The sequence below is a fragment of the Pan paniscus genome, chromosome 8 (genome assembly GCF_029289425.2).
Source record: "Pan paniscus chromosome 8, NHGRI_mPanPan1-v2.0_pri, whole genome shotgun sequence".
Classification (NCBI taxonomy): domain Eukaryota; kingdom Metazoa; phylum Chordata; class Mammalia; order Primates; family Hominidae; genus Pan; species Pan paniscus.
In genome coordinates this window covers 100,930,247-100,947,694 of record NC_073257.2, presented here as the reverse complement: position 1 = coordinate 100,947,694, position 17,448 = coordinate 100,930,247, and the positions used below count along the sequence as shown (strand labels likewise).

General features: G+C 37.7%; 1 protein-coding gene across 4 annotated transcripts in view; it reads right to left on the bottom strand.

Moving 5' to 3' along the window:
* Nucleotides 1-4,869: 4,869 nt before the first annotated feature.
* STAMBPL1 (STAM binding protein like 1) overlaps nt 4,870-17,448 on the bottom strand; it is a 43,300-nt gene continuing 30,721 nt past the window's right edge. For all 4 annotated transcript variants that reach the window (XM_003810515.5, XM_055093112.2, XM_055093113.1 and 1 more), the window contains 7 exons: nt 17,345-17,440; nt 14,897-15,254; nt 13,696-13,820; nt 11,527-11,664; nt 6,955-7,067; nt 5,921-6,020; nt 4,870-5,189 (listed from right to left, as the gene is read on the bottom strand). In XM_003810515.5, the coding sequence (XP_003810563.1) occupies nt 5,133-5,189; nt 5,921-6,020; nt 6,955-7,067; nt 11,527-11,664; nt 13,696-13,820; nt 14,897-15,254; nt 17,345-17,440 (987 nt within the window). In that variant the 3' untranslated portion in view covers nt 4,870-5,132. The remainder of the gene's footprint in view (nt 5,190-5,920; nt 6,021-6,954; nt 7,068-11,526; nt 11,665-13,695; nt 13,821-14,896; nt 15,255-17,344; nt 17,441-17,448) is intronic.

Genomic DNA, 17,448 nt, shown 5'->3' with positions numbered 1-17,448 from the left:
TTAAAAATATTATAATTATATAGCAACATTACTAATATGAAAATATATGGCTTTAATTAAGAAATTTTTTTTGTCAAACAAGTTTGTTCTTCCATGAGGTAAAATTTAATACCTAGTATTATTTAATCAACTGGCAATTCCTTTTGAAAAATATCCTTTTAATGAGTAATTTCTTAAATCTATTTGAAGGCATCTTCACACCAGATCAAAGGTAATATAATAAAAGCTATTCACATTCTCATCAGAATGGTACTTTTTAATATAGTAACTATGGGATCTCAGAAGATGTACAGCAGAGCCTCCATATGGCACTGAAAAAAGACAAGAAACTAGCTAGTTGGCACTCGCATAGTTACGGATCGAATATGGGTGCCCCCGCCATTAATATGCTGAAACCTCATCCTCGTTGCGATGGTATTTGGAGGTGGGGTCGTTGGGCGTTGGGAGATAATTAGGTCATGAAGGTAGGGTCAGGCCCTTGTGATAGTATTTGTGTCCTTATAAGAGATGATTTCTCTCTCCCCCATTTGAGGGTAGGGCAAGAAAGTAGCCATCTGCAAATAAGGAAGGGAGTCCTCATCAAGAACTGGACTATGCTGGCACCCAGATATCAAATTCCAGCCACCAGAACTGGGTGACAGAAATACAGTGTTGTTTACGTCACCCAGTTTATGGTATTTTTGTTGTAGCAGTCCAAATGAAGGCCTGCCTTTTGATAGTTTAAAAAACAACAACATCTTCTTGGACATCAGTATGCTAAATCTCTAAGAGCCACTAAGTCGTGTTTTCATCAGCTCTCCCCGAGAAAATATATTCTGGCCTTATGAAGAACAAAAGAGTAGAAAAGAAAACAAATTTTAAGAAATTTGTTGCAAAGAGCAGAAAAGCTCTTTGCATCTTAGTTGTCTTCCCAGTAAATAACAAGCCAAATTCTTTTAAGAACAAAGAGTTGAAGGTTTACCTTTCTTTCTTAATCATTGCCAAATGCATGACATTTCTCAAGCATTCTTTTCACAGAAGATATTCTCTTGCCAGATAATTCTGCAAGACATGCCAGAAGAGAAACATCTGCTTTCCACATTTAGGACCTCCTCAGCTGGTTTTGCAACAGAAACCTCAACCTAAGGTCAAATCATTGTAATAACACAGTCTCCAACACAGTTGATGTGGTTGCAATGTGAAATGAATTGGGAGAAAACAGAAGTGAACCAGTGTGGCCCCAAATAAAATGTCAAATTTCCACAAGCAAAATCCTACTAAAAAGAAACTAGGAACAATTTGAGTAGCTGAGAATAATCCACAAACATTCTGCTTTGCTCTTCTACAACTGACAAGGCCTATGGAAAGAATGATTTCTGCCCTGCATGACAACAAAGAAAGCCATTTCCAATTCAGTCTGTAAGAGAAAAGGAAACAAACAACTTCAGCAAATATTTACCGGATACTACATTAGTTTGTGAGGGCTGCCAAACAGAATACCACAGACCGGATGGCTTAAACAACAGAAAATTATTTTCTCACAGTTCCGGAGGCTGGAAGTCTGAGATCTAGGTTTTGGCAAGGTTGGTTTCTTCTGAGATCTCTCTCTCTTTGGCTTGCAGATGGCAGTCTTTCTGTTTTCCCATGGTCTTCCTTCTGTGTATGTCTGTCCTAATCTCCAATTATAAGGACACAACTCATACTGGATTAGTGCCCACTCTACTAGCCTCATTTTAACTTAATTATTTATGTAAAGGCCCTATCTCCAAACTCAGTTCTATTCTGAGGTACTGGGGGGTTAAGGACCTCAACACATGAATTTGGGGGACACAATTCAGTCTATAACAAATACATATGAGGTGTCAGGCACTGTGTGCAAACCGACTAGCACTGAAAATCAAAGGAAGTTCTTAATTGTTTCATTTTTTTCTACAGAAACACAAACCTGAAAAGAAATGAAGAACCATCTTTGCCTTAGGATGTGGCAAATGGAGCTTTGGAACTGATTCATATTCAAAAGAAGGATCTCCTGCCCTAGCAACACAGCAAGACCTCATTTCTACAAAATAGAAAAAAAATAGCCAGGTGTGGTGGTGAGTGCCTGTAGTCCCAGCTACTCGGGAGGCTGAGATGGGAGGATCGCTTGAGCCTACGAGATCAAGGCTGCGGTGACCCATGATTATGCCATTACACTCCAGCCTGGGCAACAGTGTGAGACCTTGTCTCAAAATAAGAGAAGGTGCTGTCTGCCTGTTGTGAAAGAGACCTTCCATAGATAGTTTATCCAATGAACACTGGTGCTCATGCACATGTGTGTGTAGTGGCGTCTCCAGGTTGGTTAACAGGGTCTCTGCCTCACGACCAGTCCATTACTTAGTGATGTGGTCACATTTCTGTTGGTTCTTTCAGACACAGCCCCAGGGCCTCATTCTGCCAGCCAAAGTCAGGCTCTGGTTTGCCGCCTCCAACAGTCCCACTCTGTGAGATCCTGGTTAATTTGGTTTGTACTTGGCAAAAAAAAAAAAAAAAAAAAAAAAAAAAACCTACAAAAAAAGTGCCAAGAATGTCTCCTTTATTTAGGAAATACAATATACTTTCTTAGTGAAAATGAGTTCTCTTCTAGTTTGCTATTCAGAAGGGACATAATGGTTTTGCATACTCATAGCTTCTCTTTCTAGTCTTTCTGGAAATCTAAGATGCCAAATGTTCTTGGCCCTCAACTGAGTCCTTTCTATCTTTAGGCACCATTCAATGTCCATAGCTTTTTCATCGGACAACTCTCATTTTACATCCTCTTAGTGTATTACTATAATTTTTAATTCTATACAAAGGATCTCACTCATTTCTCAACTATCCATTGTCCCAACAATTATTTTTACTTGAATAAAGTATATAACATTTTCCTTTGATCAAGCATATCAGAATATCATGGTGTGTTTAAGTGTTAGGACACTGAGGACAGCACCACTCAGGAAAAAGTGAGGTGTCTATGGAGCCAGCCTTGCAGAGTTAATCTGCTCTTAACTAGTGGTGGCCATAGACTAAAGTCTCCATGCACAAGGCAAGCCAAGCTCTACTTCTGAAGTCTGATACCTAAGCTCTCCATAGCTAGAAGATTCCATGAAACAGAAACAAGCCACTGACCTGCCCATGGTAGGTGGTTCTGTATAAATGAGAACAGGAACAGAATTCAGGTGACATGATACCAGAATTGAGGACTAGACAAGCAGGGAGGGATGATGCATTAGTCCATTCTCATGCTACTATAAAGAACTGACCAAGGCTGAGTAATTTCTAAAGGAAAGAGGTTTAATTGACTCACAGTTCTGCATTGCTGGGGAGGCCTCAAGAAACTTAAAATCATTGTGGAAAGGGAAGCAAAACACGTCCTTCTTCACCTAATGGCAGGAAGAAGTGCTGAGCAAAAGGGAAAAAGCCCCTTATGAAACCATCAGATATCCTGAGAACTCACTATCATGAGAACAGCATGGAGGTAACCACCCCAATGATTCAATTACCTCCCACCAGGTCCCTCCTACTATGATTTAAGATGAGATTTGGGTGGGGACACAGCCAAACCATATCATATGTTAACCCATCCAAGCACAGAGTACAGGAAATACCACTCTGAAATATGGAAATCATTGAACTAAGCAGTGGAAGCTAGTACATGGAAACATGAGTTGTTTAGGCAACTCAGATACAATGTCATGAGGAAAGCAAAGGCAGGGACAGCTGTGGCTGGCACAGAAGACATTGGGAAGACAGAAGGTTTCATAGGATTAGTTTGGCCCTGTTGAAAAGTCGTGGAGATCCAGGGAGAGATGGCTGGAGAAGGAAATTTAAACGTTGAAAAGAAAAAAGAAGAAAGCTAGACTAGAGTAAGGTAAGGCCCTGAAGGATGAGAAGGGAGACTAAGAAGTGATCACAAGTTTCTCTATCAAGGAAAGGGCTGTCAGCCCAGGATTTCCCAATGTGCCGGGAGCAATGTCTTCCAAGATAAAGATTTCACCTGCAGAACTAGTCTTCAGTGTCCCGAAGGACCTATTCTCAAATAACTCAACAATATCACTTCCATTCTGCCCTCTGTGTATCTGCAGCTAAGATTTCTCCACACTATTTCCATCCTCAGGTTTTTCCTACCAATTCAACTTGCTAACAGAGTATCCAAGTTTCTCATTCCTTCTATTTAATCTGTCTATTTATCCAGATAAATGCTTGTACTATCTAGGTAATAGCCACAAATGCCATTTCAAGCCTTAGTAAACATTATATTTATGTCACCCTATTCAGTTTCAAACTTACTTGGTTCTCACTCTCTGGGGACTAACTTATATAGAGATACCTTTAATGACAAAACTTTCCAAATTATTTTCTGATTCATTCTTTTTGACTAAGAATTATCAGTTATTTCTTATGTCTCATTTCTTCTTCCTATCACCCCTGATCATTTTCACAGTAACAGGCTTTGTACTTTTATCTGAGTCTTTTTTAAAAAAAATCCCCTCTCAAGCTTCTCTACTTTTAGTCTTCTAAATCAAATTAATGAATTGTCTGCTATCCCAGGCCCTCTGACACCTGATCCCTGAATAGAAGCCTGTTGTTCTTGTATCTTACACAATGATTCACTGCAGAGATATCTCTCTGAGCCTGGGATTTCATGACACTGAAAACACAGAACAAGCTTTATCAATGGCAGCCATATTTCATCTACACATGGAAGCTGTTCACCTACCTCAGGGGAAGGTTTCAGAAACAGATGGTCTGCTTTGGGGACTATATACACTCAGAATTTCTTATTTGGAATTACATTTTACATGAATAAAAAATACAGCAAATCATCTAAAGCTCTAAAAATGTATGCAGAGACCTCTATAAATACCAGACATGTTGTTTGCAGCACAATTTATTATCTGGCCATAGTATTTGGGTACATTATCAGGTACCGATTTAACACCATGTAACCTCTCTTGACACAGAGCAACCCAAAAAGAAAACTTCAAAATGTGCGACAGCAATAAATATCAAGCTTTGTCATCTAAAATGTATAAATATAAAATATCAGTCATTTCTGGAAACATCTTAAGAAAATCCGGCAACCACATGTCCATGAGTAGGTGTCTGATGTTGACGGTGCTTACATTCAGAACATATCACCTCAGATCCAACACAATTATTTTTATGTCTTTTACCAACACATGTTTGCATATCTAGGAAAGAAAAAATTAGTTTTACCATACGTTTGATTTCACCATAATGTTTACCATATGATTTTCTTTAGGAGGAAGTATAGATTTCCTAATTTTAATTTGTTCCTGATTTTTAAAATATTTCCAATCAGAACAAATACAATCACATTTATTCATTTTCAACAACAACAAAAATATTTACAGGGGTTGCCAAATAATTTTCATTTTAAGTAAATTCTAACGTCAATATAATGTTCTCTGATGTTATAGCCACAGAACCTCCAAGAAAATTAGAAAAAAAAAAGGCGTAGTCAAATGTTTCTTTTGGACTATGCAAAGGTAATCAAGAAGTATGATCGTAGTTTCCATCCAATTGCTATGAAAAAACTAATTTGGCCATATCAAGCAGAAAGAATTCATGCAACATTTTAAATGTCATTTTCTATGATAATTGTTTACTTATTTGGACTCTGAAGAAAACTTTTAAATATCATACATATACATAAGTGGAAAGGTAACTTTGTGCACCATTAATTCTGCTACAGAAATATTGATGTTTCCTTGTAAATACAATTATTTTGAGAATAAATCAGAAATTAAGTATTCAGATAGATTAATCTTCTGAGATAAAACTCCAAACTAAGCAGTACAGTATTTTATCTTATATTAGACTGCTACTATTTATTTAAAAACAGATTGGGGGGGCAGTGAACAAGAAATACCTGGAAAAATAACTAATATGATGTACTCACACTGAACAGCCTGGGCTCCTTGGTGTGTGGATGAAAGCCCTTTTTTTTACAAGCAGAAACCTCAAGCATGCCAGCATTGGTGAGCCTGAAGATGCCAGTGCTAAATTTCAGAGTAAAAACAAGGTAGAAAAATTAAGGATCATTTGGGCATTCCAGATGCTTTATTTGAACAGCACACACATACATATTCCTCAGATGGGATTGAGAAATCACAAACTAGGAATTCCGTAGTGATTTTTTTTTTAAACCAATGACTACGGAGAGAAACCCAGGAAGAGGCAATGCTGCTGCTAAGAGCCTGCGGACCATTAAGGGGACAAGGCAAATAAGCTATCGTGTGTGACCCCAGAGGAAAGGCCAAAGCCCCACCAGAGAGTCTCATGAGAGGAAATTACAAGTGGCAGATATTTCGAATCTTCTAATTATGTTAATACAGATTATAGCAATAGCAAATATGTATTGAGTGCCTGCTGTGGTACCAGGCACTATGCTGAGCACTGTACATAAACTATTATCTAATTTCATCTTTACATCCATCCCCGATGGGCAGGTATCAGGGATGAAGAGGCAGAGACCCACAGTGGTCAAGTATCCTGCCTAACACACCACTTGAGGGGTGGAGCCAGGATTTCAATATGTTTTTTTGATTCCCATGCTCATAACTACTCTACAATAATCATTGTTCCCCAAAGCTAGAAAGGTTTTTTTCTCAGCTAAGGCAAGAACATTTCTTATGGTAGAACATAATACAGTAGAAATAAGTCCTAAAAAGGGTAACTGGGATAGCATCTTTCTTAAATGTTATTCACTTCAAAGTCACGCTAACTGAAGAAAGAAAATCAGTAATTCTGCCACTGAAAGGACCTTAAACTGCAGAGCTATAGGTCTATGGCAGCTGACTACTACCCATCTCTTTTTCCTGAGGGCGTTTTGTGCTTGCCAATCCAAGTACCACAACCTGGTGTCTGGACACACAGGAACCCAGCAGCCCTGGACAAAGCCTTCTTTGGTCTCCCCTGAAGAGTTACACTTACTCTTTATGCTTTGGTGAGCAAACAATGGCAATGGCCTCTGGCAACATGAGTTGATAGGAACAGTGAGTGTGAAGATCAACGCTGGATAAAAATGCAGTTTGAGTGGGATGCGTCTATAAATAGAAAATAAGATAATCTTACTAGGATAGCTGTCTTAGCCAAGGCCATAGGCTATTTTAATAGAAAACTTTGTTTTTTTTATTTTTTACCACCATTAATCGAATAAGGATTTTTAAAAAGGTTTTGCTGACATAATCCTTCCCTTTATGCCAATTATTTGCTATTTTGGAATAACTATGACTTTGAGAAGAGGCTCCTAGAAGTGTTAGTGTACTTTCTTCTTTTTGGGAAAGAAGGAGCTGGAAATTAATTTGCTAGGGGCTTTAAATAGATTCTCATATAATTATCACAACTCATTTATGAGATACTTATTTTATTATCTCAATTTTACATACAAGGATCCCAAAACTAAGGGAGGTTACATAACTTGCCTGTGGTCACACGGCTGGTAAGGAGCAGAGCTGTGATTGGAAACCCTGGGCACAAGATACATATATACAACATTATGAACATTAAAAGAAAGTTTTCACTAAACAGAACACATGTTGCTGTGTATCCGTTTGTGGACTGCCATTTCCTATAAATGGGAGAATGGGAGACTCCAAGTTGTTGAAGGTATTTGGGACTAATCTTGCATAGTAACTAAATACATGGGGAGAAAAAAAGGGGGATTATAAATTACAAGAAATCTGTCAAGTTTCTGGCTATATACAAACGTGTTTATGCATGGCCAATCGGAGGTTCATATTTGAATATAAAAAATAAATGCAAGCCTAGTTATTTTAGAAATTCATATTAAACCCTAATTACTCTTGGAAAAAAGAATGTGACTATTTTAATCATGAAACAAAGATTCTTGGCACCACTGTCTAGGTCCTGACTCCATTACTCACTAGCTATATGACACTGAAGATTTCTTAACCTTCTCTTGCCCATTTCATCATCTGTAAAATTGGGATAATATTTTCTGCATGGGTTTGTTATGAAGATCAAATAGGACAGTCCATTAAAATTCCTGGAACAGTGCTTAGCACATAGAAATAAAAGTCATTAGCTGTTGTTATTGCTATTGTTATGTTAATGTCTTTATTAACTAAAAGGCACAGAGCCATAGTAGTAGCTAAATGCCTTTACACAAAACTATATTCTATTAAAGAAATGTAAGATTTTAAAACTATTTTTAGGCCAGGCATACCGGCTCATGCCTGTAATCCCAACACTTTGGGTGGCCAAGGTGAGAGGATCAGTTGAGCCCAAGAGTTCAAGACCAGCCTGGACAATATAGGTAGACTCCATCTCTCCAAAACAAACAAAAAAAAAGTTTTTTTAATTAGCTAGGCATGGTGGCATGTGCCTGTAGTCTCAACTACTTGAGGGGGCTGAGGTGAGAGGAGTGCTTGAGCCAGGGAGGTTGAGGCTGCAGTGAGCTGTGATCACTCTACTGCACTCCAGCCTGGACAACAGAGCAAGACCCTGTCTTGAAAAAAAAAAAAAGCAAGACAACGTTTTTTTTCTGCTTTAATAGAATGAAGGTAAAATCAGATGATGATTTACAGAAAGGTACATGTTCTGCAAGGAAAAAATAACACTTGGTATATAAAAACTGAGATCAACAAAGGAATGGAAATTATCCTAACTTTTAAAATGCAAATCTTCAGTAGGGGGTATGAGTGGGAGTATCTGACAGCCTGTTATCTTACAAGGAATACCTTCTCTTTGTAAAACAGAGCCTTCTATGTCTTCGTGAGAAATTAAAAATTGTTCAAAGAAACTATAGTGCTGTGGAGGCAGCAAGCAGGTTATTAAACAGACAAATCACTCTGCTTGTCAAGTTATTTCCACACAGAATGCACACCACATGACCTGAGTCCTTCATTTCTACCAAAAGGAATTATGTCTATTCCAATTAGGACAGTTTTCCCATGGGAGAATGAGGTTCCCATTCCCTCACTCTACAGAAATGAAAATGATGATGATGATGATAACAATGGCAGCAGATGCCATTTATTGCAACTGTATAATGTGAACTAATCACTTTCCATGAGTCATATCATTGAATTCTCACAGCAACAAGATAAGTACTATTATTATCCCCATTTTGCAGATGAGGAAACTGAGGTAAGCAGGAAAGTGAGTAGCTTGCTGATGCTCATAAAACTAGTTAAACCAAAACGTCTGAAGTCAAATACATGTCTGTCTGACTATGTATCAGACCTTTTATTCCTATGACTAATTTGTATTTGAAAAAAGCCAGCTCTGGAATTTGTTGCTATTATTATACTTAATAAAAACCATCATAAAAAGTCATTACAATCACTTAGGTTTAGAAATGTAACATTTTTGTATTTTCATCCAACCACAATAATTTGATACGGTGAAATGAGTTTAACAAAAAGTCCTAAGATTCAAGAATTATGCTAAACTTATTAAACAACTTACCTTCATAATTGCATGCATTATGTCCACAGTAGGTCATAAGGGGAAAATTTTTGTTTCTAATTTGGAAAATGTTTTGTTAGATAAACTAACATTGACTTGTCAATGTAAATGCATAATTTAATGGACTGTCATTCTTGCTAGAATTTGTTTTGCTTTAAAATGCATTCTTGTTAGAGAAATCATGTTAAGCTAAATAAGGCATTCTTTTTACAGAAATCATGTTAAGGTAAATAATATAGCAATTTCCAGGCAAACTGTAATGCATATTACTTACTGTTAAGTAATGCAAATAGACATATGAAGAGTTTTACAAACTCTTCATTATAAATAATTTCTTGCATTTGAGAGGCAGTTTATACTTTTCAAAGAGCTTTCACACCTGGTATCTTGTTTCCTGTTCACAGAAATCCAGTGAGGAGAGAAGGTATTCATTAGCCTCACTCAGTCAATGAGGAAATCTGGAAATGAGGCTAGAAGTCCTAACTGATAGCACATAGTAATTTACAGGAAGAGTTGGGACTAAAGTCTCCTGTACCCTCCAGAATTGCATAATACCAAATGCTTAGGAAGTGTGTGTGTGTGTGTGTGTGTGTGTGTGTATGTGTGTGCGTGCATGCTGCTCCTCCCCAGTGCTTCTCTATAAAGCAAGTAAAATACAAAATGATCATGTATCATTCCTCAAGGGCACTTGGAGGTCCCCAGAATGTGTCCTGGAAATTTTCTTGGCCAGTATCCCATCTCAGTGGGATGGCTTATCCTAACATGCTATGGTTTGAATGGTGGGGTCTCCACCAATATTCATGATGAAACTTAATCCTCAATGCAACAGTATTAAGAAGTGTGGTCTTTGGGAGGTGATGAATCATGAGGGCTCCACTCTAGTGAATGGTATTAAGACCCTTGTGAAAGGGCTCAAGGTTGAAGGGAGTGCTCTCTTGCCCTTCTGCCTTCCACCCTGTGAGGACACAGCAACAAGGTGCCATGGGTGTTGAGTGAAGGCTGCTCATGGAAGCTGAGAGCAGCCCTCACTAGACATCAATGCTGGTGCCTTGATCTTGGACTTTCCAGTCTCCAAGACCAGACAAAATAAATTTCTGTTCTTTTTAAATTATCCTGTATTAGGCATTTTGTTATAGCAGCAAAAACACACCAAGACATTATCCTAGATCCAGCTTATGTAAGACCGAATGGAAAAAACTTCCCTCAGCTGGATTGCACTATGGCTAGAAAGGATAGATTATTATCACCAATTATAACAGTTACAATTTCTGAGTCCCTCAAAAAATGTGCTATGAAATTCACCAATAGTATCTCATTTAATATGAAACATCCTGTGAAGTCAATTATTATGATCTCCACTTTATGGATGATAAAACTGATGCTCGGATTGCTTAATAACTTGCCAATGCTCCTATAGTGAATTCTTACCAGAGCCAAGATTTAACCTCATGTCTACTTGATTTGTTCCTATGATGGCCTGGTGGATGTTGGAATTCAATGTTTTGGGCCCTATCCTCTTGCCTTACTATGTGGCTGTTTGTACAGTGATCCCATACATCGTTTGCCTGTCTGAGGGGTGTCAGGGAGTGTAGCTGATATATACAAACACATGTTTAAAAGAAACACTTTCAGATATTTTCTTAAAATAATCTAACTTAGACCCACACTAACAGTTGTCTAGCCAAATCAGTTAACAATTTGGCTAAGCCTTCACTAGGCTATGTAAAATCATCTGAAACAAATCACTGATTTCCAAATGTTACTCACTTTCTTTCTATGTCTTTTAACTTTAGACGATACAAAAAAGCATAAGATACACGTTCTCCAAATCCAGATTTGACAGGTTTAGGCACAGTCTAACACTGAAAAATATGCTATAATATGATGACCTTTATTTTTTTAATATCTGTTATTCTTTTCTCTTTGCTTGAGAACCAGTACTTAAATGACAACCTTTATTACATTTGAAAAAATTAAAAAGAAGAAGCTATTTAAATGAAGCTAAACTTTTCTTCAAGGAGGAAAATAGCATGCCACACAAAAATAAACTGAAACCCAAAAGGTCAAACGTACATGGATCCATCCTAGAGTGAGGAGATCATGTTGATCCTGAACATTGAATAATTCCTCTACATTCTCCATGTCACAATAGTCTGGTCCCGCAGACTGCTTTGGCACAATTACATGGGTAATAGTAAATTCATTATGTGTCTAAAAAACAAGAGCAGAAAGAATGACATGCATCTCACAGAAAAAAAAAAATAACTGAACAGGAAATGAAATGTTTAAGACTAAAGAGTCCCCCAGCAGGGGGGTATGTCCAGGTACAGGGACCACTTACATCATCCCTCCCTGTACCTGGACACACCACCCTTTCCAATTCAAAAACAAAGTCCCAACAGTAAAAATGGATTCTTTGCCAAAACTTTGAGAATCAGTTGTTTGTAGCTTGAAACCCAGTTTCACAATAGAAAACATAACAGAAATAGGAACTTGCATTCCAGGCTGGTCTGTGGAAGTTTAGTTAATAAATGATGTCTTGATATATCTATAATGGAAAAACTGAACAAAACAAAGACAGATTTATTTGGAGGGGGAGATACTAGTTAAATAATTTTGTGGTGTTACCAAAAGGCATTTCTTAGGGTTGTGAAGGTTGATGGTTTTGTTTCTGTTTTACTAATTATATTTAATGTCACTTCAAGACTTAAGACATTCTTCGAATGTTGGGAGGACTTACTAGGATCTTCTGTAATTAAGATAATGTTTTGGATTTGCAATCAGATAAAGAGAAAGGAAAAAACAAATTACCCCCCTTAGGCAAAAGATAAGAGTTGAGAGGAAGAGGGTTGTGAAGTGCCACGGGATCCTCAAGGAACAGATGTTTGTGCAATGAGAGGCTGTCTTCCCCCAGGCAGGCTGGCCTTTCTCCCATCCAGAGGACCATCCTCTCTCTAGCCTTAGGGCTTTCCTGCACACTATGCACTGCTCCTTTGCCCTGATTTCAACTCTTCCCTCCATCCAACCTCCTCCTTTATGTATTCTTCAGGCCTAGCTCAAACATCACTTCTCAGGGAAACCCTTCTTGACCCCTCAGACAAGGTTAGATTTCCCAGTTACACACTCCCATGATGCCCTACACTTGCACAGACAGCACTCAGCCCCACTTATTATTAGTCATCTGTCTGGGTCTTCACAGCGTCGTAAGCATCGTGAGGCAGGGACCGTGGCTGTTGCAGGATACCAAATGCTAATAACCAGCACAGTGCCTGGCACATTTAGATATTCGGTAAATGTTTGTCTGACAATGGAGTGAACGAATCAGTCAATCAATCTGAATACAACATGATGTGGGGGTGAATGCTTCAATAGCACACTGTCCCCTTAAGTGCAACAGAGGCGACTATAGATGCCCATTCTCCTGTGCTGCCACCAATGGCTTCCTTTCTCTCGGAGGGAAAGTGATGACAAAACACTGGAATGCAGCAGGAGATTGTGTACTGAATACAATGTATTATTATTCAATAAAGCAGAGGTTCCTAAGCTAAATTTTGAGAACTGAAAATATACCTGGACCCAGATACATAAACTGGTACTCAAAACAGACTATGAAAGGACACGTCCAAAGAAACGTTATCTTTGTTGTAGATAGGAAATCGAATGCATCTCCTCTCTTTCATCCCTTCTATTATGACATTGTCTTTCATCACATACTTATGATGACATCTTCCATAATTAAGTATGTCCTGTGCTTATAGGCTTTTGTTGAAACTACTGCCTTAAACTAAAGGAAACAACAAAATCCTAGTTTTATTCCACGTGTATCTGAAAAAGAACAGCAAGATAATACATGCCACAGATGAAGTTAATTATATGAATGGAATGTATGTGAAACTAACAATTGCAATGAAAATTTGATTTGGCAACCAGATAGATTTGGAAATCTGAAGACCTATATTTCGTACCATTTTTCTAATCAAAGATTTAATTTATAGGTTGATTCTTTAGGACAAGTTTTTATAGTGTCTCTGAAATTTTACAATCTATTTTCTAAAAGGATCATTCCATTAGTAATGACAATAGTTTTATAAAGTTAATCTGTGTAACGTTAATTTCATAATATTGATAACTCTTAGCATGGTTTTATTCTGTTCCACTTATCAGAAGAAATCTAGTACTATTAAAAGTATCCTATGCAGATATATATATATATATATATTTATATATATAAAAAGATCATACCAGTTTTCCACAGAGTATTCCACAGGTTTCTATTCCTCTCACTGTATTAGATTCTGCCAGTTGCAGAAATTTGTGGCAAAGATCTTCTGGCAAAACTACACATCGCAGTCCTTCAACCACTAAATCTAAGAAACAAAAAAGGGAGAAAAGGCTAAAAAACAAACTATATGTCCCATCTTTCAAAATTGTTATTGGCAAACAGTTGCAGTTGGACATAAATTTCAAAAATAAAAGTATCAGGTGTTCCACTTTCCATATTTTATTTGAAAACTCTTAGAAGTAAACATTAACTAGAAGTAAAATTAAATTATGTATATAAATTATTTTATAAGCAAAATCAGAAGGTACAAGCACTTTTACATGTTTGTATCTTGGGTTAACTATTTACATGTTATGTTATCTTTAGGCATGAAGCAAATATAGGGTTAAATGCATAGGCTGCATAGAATGCATCTCATATCCTATAAGACATAGATAAATATTGTGTTTATCATGTTACTTCTATCTTCATGAAAGTTGGTGATCAGTAAGTAAAAGCACAACGTTTTGGTAAACAATTAGCAGTAAAGTAACTTTCAAAATGGTTGCCTATTATCGCTCATTTCAAATAAATGGGAACACAAATTCTATCTGACAGTGTCTGCGAAGAAGAATTCTGTGTTTTGGAAACTTGCCAGCACTGATCTGGCAGTACTGAGCAGCACTAATTCTTGCGGAAACACACGGTCCATTTGGAGGTTAATTATCTATGTGTATGAGATTCTCTCAGTCCAAGGATGATGCTAAACATATTGAGTATAAACATTTATTGCTGAGCAAAGGTCTAGGTAAACAATTTTCTCACACCTTTTCTCCCCAGAAAGATGGATGTATTTAAGATGTATGTATTTCTTAGTTAAAATACATAGAAGACAAAAGTACTTGAAATTCTTCTCATTTAAAACCTCTGTTCAATGACAAAATACTTCCCATTTATTATAGAGTCTCTGCTCTATCGGGGGCATCATATTTCCTGAATTTTAAGATTATATATAGTAAAAGCCAGAGAGTATTGAAAGGTTAATTCTTTCATTCATACCATATTATGCAGGGGTCCTACTACAATTAATAATGAAATGAGAAGGACCCTCCCAGATGCTATAGAAATATGGTTCCATCCGATGAGGCTCAGTGTCTCACATGGGTGCATTTCATCACTTACTCTGAACAGCACTTAGAGTAGCAGCTGGCGTTAAGGCCCTGTTTACAGGAGGAGAGTGGCTAGCATAATTGGTTGCATCACTTTTATTAGGTTGATCTGCAAATACATTCAGCAAGGAATTGTTCTGGTGTGTGGAAAAGCAGGACAAAGCGCTCCCATCAATCTGCTCTGACAGCCCTGAGGTTTGCTGACTTCGCATTTGACCTCGGGCTAACTCTTGCTTCTTGAGTTGATCTTCGAAAAACAGAAACTGCTCCGATTCTAGCTGCTGCTGGCGCATCTGAGCAATCCGCTTCCTTTCTGCCTCTATCAATCTCTGATGCTCCAATTTTTTGAGAATTTCAGCTTTATATTTGTTCTAAAAAGTGTGGCAGCCAGAAGAGAAGGTTAGTTTCCAAGGAGAAACATTGAACTGGAATTAGACATTTTCAGTCTTCAAGCAGACAGAGAAAATGCTAGATACTGTGATATGCCCACAGGGACACTCAGGGAACAGTGAGAGAAATACATAACATCAGGGCAAAAGCCCCTTGATCTGATTAACATAGCAGTTCTAAATCCACTGATATTTTACCAGAGACAGGCCATGACAATCAGGATCCCTTCATTCCCTAATGCTTTTAAATACTGGAAAATCAATGTCAAGGTTGTTTGCTCAGTCAGACCAACAAGACCATATGAAACAAAATATCTCACCCCTACTGCACTTCTAATATAGTGGCCACTAGCCACATGTGGTTATTTGAACTTGATTAAAATTAAACAAAATTAGAAATTCAGTACCTCAGGGACACTAGTCAGTCACATTTAAGTACCCAGAAGCCACATGTGGCTAGTGGATACCATATTGGAAAGTGCCAAACAGAACACTTCCATCATCACAGGGAGTTCTATTGAACAGTGCTGCCCTAGAACCTTTCGCATTTGACTCTAGAACTCATACTCTGCTGGAAATTTATGGATAAGAAGGAATCACTAAAAAATGGTTATTAAAATGTGTTCCAACCTTCTCTGTCACCACTAACCCAGAGTTTTGCTAAAAAGGAGGAGTCCCAAGCTCTCCAGTTCTAACAAAATATCCAGGCTTATTAGGTCAGATAATATGAAATATTAATGAGCCTTTCAGGTGATTTTGATAGAAACTAGATTTGGGAGCTACCGTAAGATGGTGGTAGCATGGGGGACACAGCTTATAGTGGCACATTCAGGTGCATACAAATCATCCTGGGGCTAATTGCAGTTGCAAATCCTGATTCAGCAGGTCTGGGGTTGGGCCTGAGATTCTGCGTGTCTAACAAGCTTCCAAATGATGCTAATGCTGGTGAAGCAAGGGCTCACAGGCATTGCTGTTCATCTCTCCTAGGCTCAGTCCTGCTATTCTAAACCCACAGAGATTCCCACATGGGACACTACTGTAGGCTATGAAGTGACTGGTATCAAAGGCAAAACATGCAACAGCTGCAGAGCCTGTTCCTCCCAGGAAGATCACGAAGAGGAAGATCATACACATTGCTGACCATGGAAAGGAGACTTGAACTGGGCTTTCGTCTCCCTTGCTGTTGTTGCTTTGTCTTACCCTCCAAGATAATTTCTATCTTTCATATTTCAAGTCACATTATTAATATACACACTTGAGGGACATTTCCAATTTCACCATTCCCTCTACCACTTCGTTAAAACTCTCCACTCAAGCCAGCCTTCCACCTATGCCCATAGAAAGTCAAAAAGCTCAATGAGCATTCTCAGAGCTGATGAGATTGAACTGAAGTGAGAGTCAGTGAAGGTGGTAACCCCTAAAGCAAATAAAACACAAACAAAAAAGCAAAATAACATTTATAATGATGCTATGTTGAACGTGAGTATCCCATACATTCACTGGCCAATTTCTTCTTCCAATGCCTTTCTGCCTCTCAGACATTATCATAATGTTCACTCTTTATTAATAACAATCCAGAAGCCACCACTTTTGGGTGATATGATTACATTTCAACCACAAGGTTAGCTGTTATTCTATCTCAATGCAATACTGACTGTAACATTCTAAGAATCAAATTCACATTTCTAAGGCCTACATCATTAGGCACATCAGAAACCATATACTGCTCTCCCTACCTCCTACTGGCTGTTCATCTGGCAAAAGAGCAGCCATCTGGCTCAAGGTTATCTGGCTCAAGAGTTAATCAAAAAGTTCTACTTAAATCGCTGCAGGAAATCTGTTTTCTAACACATTGCTTTGTTAGATATTGTAGGGAAATAGAAATACCACATTGTTGGTGCAACTGCTTAACCTGGATATCAGCATAAATTTTTTATTGGTTTCATATCACTGCATCTTTAATTTTTAATTTAAATGCACAAAACATTTGAAAAACTCATCACATAAAAATGAAATTCAAAAAATACTTGTACATAAAATAGTCATGAAATAAATGTACCAACTGAACTTACTTTGCTTTGCAAATATTCTTGGTATTCTACGTTATATTTCTTTAAAAGGTCGTTTTTCAATTCATCTGTCCTTGGGAATGCAATCTCCTTCAGTTTCTTTTAAA